Source organism: Chinchilla lanigera, unplaced genomic scaffold, assembly GCF_000276665.1.
Source record: "Chinchilla lanigera isolate Chin_1 unplaced genomic scaffold, ChiLan1.0 scaffold00051, whole genome shotgun sequence".
In the NCBI taxonomy this organism is placed as follows: domain Eukaryota; kingdom Metazoa; phylum Chordata; class Mammalia; order Rodentia; family Chinchillidae; genus Chinchilla; species Chinchilla lanigera.
Window position 1 is genome coordinate 2,244,782 of NW_004955452.1, and position 11,627 is coordinate 2,256,408.

The 11,627-nt window shown below is 47.8% G+C and overlaps 2 protein-coding genes and 1 long non-coding RNA gene across 5 annotated transcripts in view; 1 reads left to right on the forward strand and 2 right to left on the reverse strand.

The window, feature by feature from the left end:
• Positions 1-7,072: 7,072 nt before the first annotated feature.
• Positions 7,073-11,225, reverse strand: LOC102005882. Its single transcript, XR_262636.2, has 2 exons — positions 11,142-11,225; positions 7,073-8,899 (listed from the first exon to the last, which is right to left on the reverse strand). It is a non-coding gene; the product is annotated as an uncharacterized LOC102005882 (long non-coding RNA).
• Positions 11,159-11,627, forward strand: part of Cdc42 (cell division cycle 42) — a 43,103-nt gene continuing 42,634 nt past the window's right edge. For 2 of the 3 annotated variants that reach the window (XM_005394731.2, XM_005394733.2), the window contains exon 1: positions 11,159-11,233. The gene's annotated coding sequence lies outside the window, so the exon portion shown is untranslated. The remainder of the gene's footprint in view (positions 11,234-11,627) is intronic. The other variant, XM_005394732.2, reaches the window with a different exon arrangement.
• LOC106149693 (translation initiation factor IF-2-like) overlaps positions 11,244-11,627 on the reverse strand; it is a 2,025-nt gene continuing 1,641 nt past the window's right edge. Inside the window, exon 3 of the mRNA XM_013519454.1 lies at positions 11,244-11,624. Coding sequence (XP_013374908.1) covers positions 11,304-11,624 — 321 coding nt within the window. The 3' untranslated portion in view covers positions 11,244-11,303. The remainder of the gene's footprint in view (positions 11,625-11,627) is intronic.

Sequence of the window (11,627 nt, forward strand, 5' to 3'; positions counted from 1 at the left end):
TCCTGCCTCAGCCTTTTGAGTGCTGGCGTCATAGGTGTACATCATCTCACCTGGTAGCCTCCATGTTCTGAAACCAGCACTGCCTCTCAGCAACATGTGGTACCAGCTCCTTGCCAAGGATGTGAATTTATAGATGAAACTATCACCCAGTACAAACCCAGGAAATAGAGAAGCTGGAGTCCATCTCCATTTCATCTGGCCCTAGTCCTATGTCCTTGCCACAAGGTCATACCAGCTGAATGTCAAAGAGCGGACCAGCTCCAGTGTTCAAAGGGCTTCGGGGGAATTAGGACTAAAGGATTCCCCCCACCTAGGCTACCCAGTGGCTGGTGCCTGTGCTGGCTACACAGTCAGCACTACATACAGTGTTGTCATTGCTTGACTCCATCTAGATCCCTATACTAAAGAACGCTAAAAATTCTCAGTTCTGAGAGCAGTGTGAGAGAAGAAATACTTCCATATTATATAGTATTTCTGAATTTTCTGCATGTTATTGAGAAATGTTTTTACCAAGGGGCTACTGATGAAAACCAGTGTTGGGGCCATGGGTAATCTGAGATTCCTAGCAACTGGTTGGTGCCATGGAAAAAAATATGTCATCTGTTGGACAGTTACTCCCTGAGCAGTGAGTGGGTGCCAGGCTGTGGCTGCTGGAGAGGAGGCCAGCTCCAGAGGACAGGGGGACTATAGGAGTCCACCCCATGGGGGCGGTGGCTGGAGAATTCAAGCGCAGCTGGCCTTTCCAGGAGTACTGTGCATTGCCATTTTCCATAGGCAGCTGTGTAGAGGGCACTTGACAATGACTTGAGTATTTTGCTAGGCATTTTCTTTCCACCCACTGCTGTGCATTTATTGAACTTTTTCCCTCGGCCGGGAATGCAACTCCTCCTAACCTCCCCCGTCTCTGCCAGCCTACTCCTGTTCATTTTTTTTTTTTTTTTAAACTGGGATTCCACTCACTAATGTCCAGGCTGGCCTCAAATTCCTGGGTTTAAGTGATTCTCCTATTTTAACCTCCTGAATGGCTGGGACTATAAGCACATACCTCATTGCTCAGCTAAGAAATTTTTTCCCTTCTTACTTTTTCCAGTGCTGGGATTAAAACCCAGGGCATCATGCATGCTAGGCAAGTGCTCTACCACTGAGCTACAGCTACACACCAGCCTTTTTTTTTTTTCTCTTTTTGAGACAGGGTCTCGCTATGCATTTCAGGCTGGCCTAGAGCTCACTTTGTAGCCCAGGCTGGCCTCAAACTTGTAATGGTCCTCTTGCCTCAGCTTCCTGAGTGGTGGGATTACAGGCATGCGTCACCATGCCTGGCTTCACCAGGCTTTCATGTACACGGTCACCATCATGAAGTCTTGATTTCTGCTGTGAATCAGCATTCAAAACCTTCCTGTGCACATCTTTAACATCTTTGCTTTGGTTCTCTCTGTCCCTGTTCATTCAGCAGATGTGTACTGTATACCTAATGTGCTACGCCCTGTTCTAATACCACACTGCAGTGCCACATCTAGTTTGTATTGCCAGGAGAACATGAGCTCTGTAAAAAGGGACTCTCTGTGTTCTTGGTATCCAACATGAGGTCTGCGTGTGGTCAGTCCTCAAGGACATTTTAACTTTTTTTTTTTTTTTTTCGGTACTGGGAATCAAACTCATGACCTTGAGCTTGCCAGGCAGGCCCTGTGCTGCTGAGCTAAATCCCCAGCTCCCCAACAGTTTAACTTTGGTGGAAGACTCATGGCTGCTTCTTAATTTGAGGTGTTTCCTTCTAGTGAACATAAATAAGTACAGTTCTTGGCTGGCCATTAAATGTGATATTGGGAGCCAGGCATAGTAGCACATGCCCGTAATCCCAGCACTCTGGGAAGCGGAGGCAGGAGAACCTCAAGTTCAGGTCTAGCCTGGGCAACTTAGTGACTTAGTGAAAATCTGTCTCAAAATTTAAAAAGGGGCTAAGAATGTAGTTCACAGTGAAGGCCCTAGGTTCAATCCCCAATATTGAAGGGAAAAAAAAGTTACGCTGCCGGCTATGGTGGCACACGCCTGTAATACCAGCACTTGGAAGGCTGAGGCAGGAGTATTTTTATGAGTTCAAGACCAGCCTCGGCTACAAAGTGAGCTCAAGGCCAGCTTGAACTGTATAATGAGACTCTGTCTCAAAAAGACAAAAACAAAACAAAAAAAGTTACGTTGGAGAGGGAACGAGGAATGATCTGGATATGGAAGTAATAATACTCCTCCCCACCAAAGCATGGGGTGGGCAGGAGGAGGAGGAGGCTTCACTCAGGTGGGCACTGTCTTTCCTGCTTGTACCTGACCTTGCAGTTAGGTGAGGTTGACTGCCCTTGGCAGGCTCTGCTGCTTGACAGCTCAAGGGCCCCTTTAGTGCTTAGCAACGACCTTAACGGCAGAACAGTGATTTTGAAGCTGGGTGTGGCTCCTGGGCAGGAAGCCACCAGCCTGGCCAAAACAGCTAGTGCTTCCTCCTCACTTCCTCTGAGCCCAAACTCCGCCCCCAGCTGGGGTGGTACTTTGTGTTTTGGAGCACAAATAGGAAGTTTCTAGCAAGGATCACTTCCACCACTTACCCAGCTGTGCTATCGCAGGCAAGTCCCGCCACCTCTTGGAGCCCCGGTTCATACAGCTATCTTGTCTTTGGCTCAGCTCCAAGTAGAACCATCCTAGCACAGCGCCTGACACACACAAAACCTCGGTTAACACTGGTGTACGTGACTCTTCCGGATGTGACCCTGCACCAGCTCCATAGTGCTATTTTTTGTGTTACTGGGGATTAAACCCAGGGCCTTCACACTGAGCTATACCCTCAGCCCCCACCCCGCTTTTTTTTTTTCTTTGTCTTTTTTTTTGAGACAGGGTCTTGCTATGCAGTTCAGGCTGGCCATGAGCTCACTTTGTAGCCCAGGCTGGCCTTGAACTCACAGTGATCCTCCTGCCTCAGCCTCCCAAATGCTGGGATTACAGGCGTGCACCACCATGCCCGGCCCTCAGCCCCTTTTTAATTTTTTAAAAAATTTTAAGATAGTGTCTTGCTAAACTGCCTGTGTTTGGCTTGAGTTTGTAATCTTCCTGCCTCAGCCTCCCAAAGTGCTGGGATTACAGGCATGTGCCACCATGCAAGGCTCTTATTTCTAATTTCTACACATCAAATCCTGGTTTGGTTTTGCGTTTCAGTACTGAGAATTTGCATTGAGCCAAATCCAAAGCCCTTTTTTATTTTTTATTTTAATGCAGGGTCTCACTAAGTCACTAAATTGCCCAGGCTGGGCTTGAATTTTTGATCATCTTGCCTCAATTTCCTGCACAACTGGGATTACAGGCATGTGCCATCACGTAGATATGCCAATTCTTACACACTTCTTAAGCCATTTGATTAAGATTTATGCTCTAGGCAGGTGTGGTGGCATGTGCTTGTAATTCCAGCACACTGGATAACAAAACAAAAGTACCCTGGAAGCCTTCCTTATGCCCTCTTCCGGCCACTAACCCTCTGAAAAAAACTAACACAATTTCTATTGCCCTAGAGTAGTATTGTCATTCTCTGAACCGAATGTGATCATTTTACGTCTAGCTTCTTTTGTTCAACATTACGTCTGTGAGGTTCCTCCTTCCCCAAGTATCCTGTTTTCCATGCCCGTGGCATCTCCTCCCCTGGCCCAGCCAGTCTGGGCAGCCAGATCAAACCTACCTCCTTGGGAAAACCTCTGGTCACCTCTGGATTTGAATCACAGATCCTGTATATTTCAGAGTTTTTATGAATCCCAAGTGAGCTAATACATATTAAATACTTAGAATGGTGCCAGGAACCTAGAAAGAACTTAATAAATGTTAACTATTGAAAAAAAAAAATGTTAACTACATAGTGAGCTCAAGGCCAGCCAGCCTGAACTGCATGGCGAGACCCTGTCTCAAAAACACACACACACAAAAGTTAACTATAACTATTGTGAATAATTGGGTTTTCTAATTCCCCTGTAACTGTAGAACTGGATATCTGTCTTTTTGCATCCAATGTGCTGGGCACAAAAGATACTGCTGAACATTGGTTACAACATGCCAGCAACCAATTGGCCCACATAAGTGAATCTCAGATTGTTTTCAGGTTGAAACTTTTGGGGCTGGGGATGAGGCTCAGTGGTAGAGCTCTTGCCTTGCATGCACAAGGCCCTGGGTTTGATCCCCAGCACCACAAACAAAACAAAACAAAATGCAAAAAAACAAACTTGGTTCTAGGTCCCTGCAGTTTCTTACTAAACGCTGCAGGATGGGAAGGGATGAGGTGCTTGGTTATTTCTAGACTTTTCTCTTTCCCCGATCCCATCTCAGTCACATGTCTTCAGGTCTTTAGTGACCCAGATTACCTCCACCGGAGATGTGTAACTGAGATGAAGGAGCAAGCCTGGGCCGGTTAGAGCAAAGATGAGCAGGAAACAGGTTCGGTCAGTTCCTCTGCTTTCTCTGACTCCAGGAAGGTCCAGGTCCGTGGGGAAGGATACGGATGTGGGGACCAGTGGAGGAGGGACAGCAGGAAGGACTGCAGAAGGGGTAGGTCCCTCGGTTGGAACAGTCTGTAGCTGCATCAGCTGCAGCCTCTTGCAGGGTGTCAGGCCAAACCAGGAGCACATCTGGAATCTTAGCACGGGCTGGAGCTCCTGGCAAGGCCTGGAGCAGTCAAGGGAAGGAGGATGCAGGGGTGGGTTGAAGGACACAATGACCCCAACCCCTGGGAAACAACTTTACTTTAACTTAATGTAATTATTTTCATGTTTGTTTATTTATTTTCTGGGTTTTTTGGTACTGGGAATTATTTTGGGGCTTTTTGAGACAGGGTCTTGGTATGTAGCACCAGCTGGCCTTGAACTAGTGATCCTCCTGCCTTAGCCTCCTGAGCGCTGGGATGACAGATATGAGCTATTATTATTATTATTTTGGTCTTTTTGAGACAGGGTCTCACGATACAGTTCAGGCTGGCCTTGAGCTCATTTTGTAGACCAGGCTAGCCTTGAACTTGCAACGATCCTCCTGCCTCAGCCTCCCGAGTGCTGGGATTACAGGCATGTGCGACCATGCCCGGCTGTGAGCCACTATTGACCTTTATTTCTATGAAACATTACGTGTGAGGAGAGCGCATAGGACAAATGTACAAGTAGAATGAATAATGATGAAGATGATACCCACAGTCATCAGAGAGGTCATGAACATTGCCAGCACCTTATTCCCTGAACTTTCCAGATTACAGCCCCTCTTAGAGAGGCAACCCATAGCTGGCTTTTTATGATAATCACTTCATTGCTTTTTGCTGTAGGTGTGTTGGCTATAAATCACACTGAAAGTCTTTTTTGTTGTTGTTGTTGTCTTTTTGTCTTTTTGAGACAGGGTCTCGCTCTGCAGTTCAGGCTGGCCTTGAGCTCACTTTGTAGCCCAGGCTGGTCTCAAACTCGCAACAGTCCTCCTGCCTCAGCCTCCCGAGTCCTGGGATTACAGGTGTGTGTACACTGAAAGTCTTAAATTATGATTTTCTCATGTATGTCCCAAGACTGCAGACTGCAAAGGAGAGCTCCTATCATGTGGATCCTTGGCAGGTCCCTGGGACAGAGGTGGTGGTGGATGTGCAGTCTTTGCCACTTGGCACAGAATTCAGTTCGAGGCGTGTCCCGTTCAGCCAGTTTTTAAGCAATCAGTGCATCTGAAGAGCACCTCAAGGGGCACAAAGATGTACCTCAGAACAAGCCTGCTGCTGGGAGCTCACAGTAGGCAGAAAAAGTCTGGGTAAACATGGTAGAACAGGGTGAGGGCCTGAGGATGGGCTTCCATAATGCTCTGGTGGTTTGGAAGAGGCAGGGGCCACTTTGGCAGTGGGAAGCAGAGTTGGCATCATGCTTGTTCATGCTTTATCACACACTTTTTCTGTAAAATGGCTTGTATTTCAGAAATAAACTTTTCAATTTAATATGAAATATAAAAGAATAATTTCCAAATATATCCATGAACTATAACTACTCAGAGCACTCTACATGGTACATATGACCACCTCTTTCACTCCTAGACTATTTAAAACAGAGAAGTGAGAAGTGGTTAAATAGCTGGGCATGGTGGAAAATGCCTGTGATCCCAGCACTTGGGAGGCTGAGGCAGGAGGATTTTGAATTTGAGGCCAGCCTACACTACAAAGTGAGTTTAAGGCCAGCTTGAACTCCATAGCAAGACCTTGTCTCAAAATAAATAAATAAATAAAAGGTTCAATAAAACTGCAGAAATACTGTTTTCCCTTATTCTGCTGTAGGGATTCTTCATGTGGGTGAAGAACTTATTTGAAAGGATATATCTTAGTAAAAGGAAAATTCTGAACCATTTTTTGTTTGCTTTAGCAGTGCTTACAGTCTGTTAAAAAGATCCTGAGTCTGTCTTTCTTTTTTTGATCCTGAGTCTGTCTTATTTGTCTTTGTGTTATAATGAAATGACAGCAGAGTGGTGCTCTCTGCTCAGCACTGTAGGAGGTGAGATGGACAGCCACGGGGACAGAGCTGCTTCTGCCCAGGCTTCAGTTCTTGTTTTGATACAGGGTCTTGCTAGGTTGCTAAGCTGCCCAGCCTGGGCGTCAGTCTTTAATCTTCTTTGTTTGTTTTTTTTGTTTGTTTGTTTTTTGTTTCTTGTTTTTCTTCCAGTATCAGGAATTGAACTCTCAACCTTGCGCTTGTTAGGCAGGCGCTTTGCCGCTGAGCTAAATCCCCAGCCCCAGTCTTCAGTCTTCTTGCTTCAACCCCCCAGAGTGCCGGGGTTACAGGCATGTGTGAGCCACACCTGGCCTATTAAATTTTTTTGGGGGGGGTATTACTGGGAATTGAACTCAGGGCCTCACACTTGCCAGGCAGGTGCTATGCCCACTTATCCCCAGCCCGTCACATTTTTTTTCAGTGTGGAGATGGAATCCAGAGCCTCACACATGCTAAGCAAGTGCCCTACCACTGAACTACACCGACGGCCTCACTTGTCACCTGTTTTTGAGGGCCAGCAGAGTACCTGAAAATTAAGTAAAAGGATACAAAATGAGTAAAATAAGGCCTCTGCCTGTTCTTAGCCTAATGATTTAATTAGCATAGATACAAATGATACAAATTTCAGTACGGCATGCTTTAAATACCAACTATTATAGGAATGATTGGCTGCCTGGGATTGTCCAGGAGGCTTCAGAGCTCAGGCCTAAGTTAGTTCTTGAAAGGGGAGAGAAAGGAGTATGGAAGATAGCGAATCTCTTGAGTCTACTGAGGCCTGTGCAGAGATGGGAAAAGACAAGGTCAGTGTTGGCAAAAGGTGTGGTCCATGGCAGGAATGAGACTGGGACTTTACAGATAGGATGGATGAACAGGAAAAGTGGATCAGGTAAGCGGAACAGCATGAGCGGGGGCAGAGAGGCAAGAAATCATAGCACCTGCTTGTACAAGGCTAAGTCAGGCTAGCTGTGGCCTAAGATGTGTAATAGAAGGCATGACGGTTAATTTTATGTGTCAACTTGACTTGTGCCCAGATATTTGGTCAAACACATTGTGAATGTCTAAGAGAGTGTTTCTGGATAAGATTAGTATTTGAATCAGAAATCTGAGTAAAACAGATCACCCTGCCTTGTCTAGATGGGCCTCATCCAGTTGAGGACCTATGTAGAAAAAAAAAAAAAAGGCTAATCCTCTCTCAAGTAAGGCAGAATTTTTCTTGCCTTCAGATTCAAATGGAAACATCGATTCTGTCTAGATATCCAGCCTGCTGGCCTTTGTAATAAGACAAACTGTCAGCTCTCCTGGTTGTCAGACCTTAGAACTTGCACTGGAATTATATACCATTGGCTTTCCTGGATCTCTCCAGCTTGCTTTTCATCCTGCAGATCTTAGGACTTGCAGCCTCCATGATTGAGCCAATCTCTCTCTCTCTCTCTCTCTCTCTCTCCTGCTCTCCCCATCAGTCTATTTATCTATATCCTATTGGTTCTATTTCATTGGAGAACCAGAAAGGACGAGGAAATAACTGGAATGGTAAGTTGGTGGCAGACATCAGAGGACCCAGTATGCTTAGCTAAAGGACTTGCAATATTGTTCTGAAGACAGAGGAGAAAACTCTGAGGTTTTTGGAGCAGGGAGTTGGGATCTGGAATGATGAATGCTGCACCAGGTGAGATGAAGTAGAGATTCTTAAAGGAAGCCTCTAGAAACTGGGTACACATTTTGTAGAAATAGGATCTAAGATGCAGAAAAGGTTGGGCACCCCTGGATTTACAAAGGGGCAGGAGCAGCCAAGTGCAGGTTTAGGTGCTGCTCCTACGGAGCAGACAGGAGCTGGAGAAGCACTTGGATTATGCTGATGGGACTTCTGAGTAGGTGGAAATTTAGAAATGGGAGTGGAATAGGGGATAGAAGAGGTAGAGATTTGGAAGTCATCTATATAGGGGGTGCCAACAAGTACTCCACAGGGACAGACAAGAGACCAGGGTGGCAGAGAGGTTCAGCAAGAGTCCTATATTTGTGACAGAGGCCTCCTCAGCCTGGCTTGGGCAGTAGCGGAACTCTGCTGGCTGCTATGACTGACAACTGAAGCAAGACTGGCCCAGGGGCTCCCGCAGTGCCACTGGTACTAGGGTTCGCATCTCCATCTCTCTGCTTGGTTTCTCCCATCCAGCGTAGTCTCATCCTCTGACAGTCTCTCTCCTTGAAGTGGGAAGCTGGCTGCCAGTGGTCCCACGATTACATCCTGCCCTCAGTGAATGGATTTTTTGAACTGAACAGTTTTGACCGAGTTCCAGAAGTGAACCTCACCGAGTTGCATGCCTGTTGCTGAAATGTGATGGCTACGGGGCTCTCTATAATGCTCTGATTGACCAATCCTGTGTCACCTGCAAAGGAGAGGAGATGGAGTCACCTCTTCTAGAGCTACAGTGATGGAGAGCTGGGGTAGGGGCTGCTCCAGGAGAAATGGGAGTGCAGTTGCCAGAGGAGGGGTGACGCTGGAATGGTGCCTGCGGGGTGCCCCTCCTGTTATTAGAGCAGCTGTGGCCAGGGACAGGGCCCCTCGGCTGGAGTCTGGACTGGCAGCAAGGACAGGACAGACTGGGGTCAAGTAGTGAAGCCACTCCAATGTGGGGCTGTTCAGAGGCCAAGGAAGGCCCTTCTGACAAAAGCCTCAGCTAACAAAGTGCTAAGTGAGTCCTTGTCTCCAGAATAAAAAGGTAGGAAAGGCCAAATAGTTGGGTGACGCCCCATCAAGATACTGCTGCTGATGGAAAGGGCAGACATTCTCGGGGGACATTCATGGGATCGTGAGCGGTACAAAGGGAAGGGCGCTGCCAACTGGCTTGGCGGAGGGAGAAGGGCACCACTTTTCTTTCAAATTGAAAAAACTAAATTTATGGCTGGGTGTGTTAGTGCACACCTGTAATTCCAGCCCTTGGAGCCTGAAGGAGGAGGACAGCTGGGAGTTCAGGGCCAGCCTAAACTGCATAGCAAGACCTTGTCTCAAAAACAAAACAAAAAACCAAAAACCTAAGCTTATGCATTTTTACAATAGTAAAATATAAACAGTGGCCTGGGCTGGGGGTGTAGCTCCGTGGCAGAGCTCTTGCCTAGCATGTGCAAGGTCCTGGATTTGATCTCCAGCACTGAAAAAAATTTTACACAAGCCAAGATAACCTAAATTCCAACAGTAGGAGATTGGGTAAATATTGTAATGGCCACACAGTAGAACTCAGCCTTCACAAATGATACTTTTTATGATCTGGGAAGATGTTCACAAACAATGTAGTTTTAAGAGAGAAAGTGGATTACAGACTTATTTTTTCTGCAACAAGTATATATATCCAAAGAAAAAGGTCCGGAAATGGATACTAGAATATTAACAGTTTTTAGGGGTAGAACTAGAACTGAGGCTTTTCTTCTGATTTCTCCACATAATCCTGTTGGATACTGGGATACGGTAGTGGCACAAGTCTCAGCCCTGACATTTCCTGGCTTGGTGTCCTTGGACAAGCCTCTTAATATCTTTAAGTATCAACCAGTTTGTGCATTTACAAAATGAGGGTAATAGTTCTTAATGCAGACAATGGTTGTATTCAATTAGCTACTACTGTATGCAAAGCTGTTAGTATCAGGCTTCCTAAAAAATGTAGTTTTTTTTTTTTTTTTTCCGAGACAGGGTCTTGCTATGCAGTTTAGGCTAGCCTTGGACTCACTTTGTAGCCCACACTGGCCTTGAACTCACGGTTATCCTCCTGCCTCAGCCTCCTGAGTACAGGCGTGCGCCATCACGCCTAGCTATTAAGGTTTTCTCTTTTCCTTTTTTTTTGAGTCAGGGTCTGGGTTGACCTTGAACTCACCAAGTAGCCTAGGCTGGCCTCAGACTTGCAGAGATCCTCCTTCCTCAGCCTCCCAAGTGTGGGACTACGGGCATGCACCACCACACCCAGCAATATAAATTATTTTTGCCTAACATTCAGAAGCACCTGAGAATAAGACAGGGGAGATCCCTATTCTCCTGCAGTTTGCACACTGTTAGGAAAGACTAAAGTAGACTAAGAGCAGGTAGGTGCTGTGAATTAGGTCGACCAAAGAAAGCAGTGAGGACTGAGAGTCAACCAAAGGCCCAGAGAAGAGAAGGCAGGCAAAGCAACAGTAAATGCAAGGTCTTGCGGTGCAGGAAGTTTTTAAGCTAAAAGAAAACCCACGTGGCTGCAGCCAGTGACAATAAGGTGTAGACAGAGATAAGAAGAGAGCAGCATTCAGCTCTTACACCGAGAATACTAAACAGGCCTGGGGCCTCAGGAAGTATTCTCGTAGCTGGTGATCTCCAGCAAGAGAAGCAAAAAAGGGATGATGATATTTGTATTACAAGGTTGCAAGCATCAAGATAAACGTTTGTGGCAGCGCTTCGCACACCACTATTCATAATATTATTAAAAATACTACCACGGGAGTAGAGGTGGAGAGGGCAGCCTCCAGCCTGCGAGGGGCGCCGACGTGCGCCTGCGCGGCAGGCGGGCTGAGCCAGGTCCCAAGGAAAATTCGGGTCGGCCCCGCCCCGCCCCAGACCTCACCAGCCCCTTTCTCTTCGTCCCTCCCACTTCCGCGGGCACCCAACCGTACGTCTCTTGCGTGTTGACGTCAGGTGCGTGCCCCTGTCCGGCCGCCGAGGAGACCCCGCGCACTGCTGCCAACGCCCGGGCGGAGAAGCTGAGGTGAGTGAGGGGCCTGAGGCTCCCCTTGGGAGCGACTGCCCCCTCAATGTGCTGTCCTTGTTGCGCCGTCTCAGGCTTCTCTCTGTCCTCGAGGGCACCTCGTTTCCGGGCCTGGGGCGGCAGGAAGCGCGGAACGCGGGGTAGCGCAGGGCTCGTGTGCGCCCCGGGCGAGCGCGGGTTCGGGTTCTGAGAGAAGCCCGGGGAGGGGTCGCGGCGGGAACCGTGGGGCTGCACGCCCTCGAGACGCGCGCGTCCGTTCTCGGGGTGCCGGCCTGAGGGCGCGGCCGGGCCGGGCTGTCACCGGGGAGCGGCGGAAGGAAGGGGTCACACCCATCCCGCCGCCGGCTCCTCTCCCCCTCGGCCGGCCAGGGCCGGGTCGCCGGGGTCGGCGCCG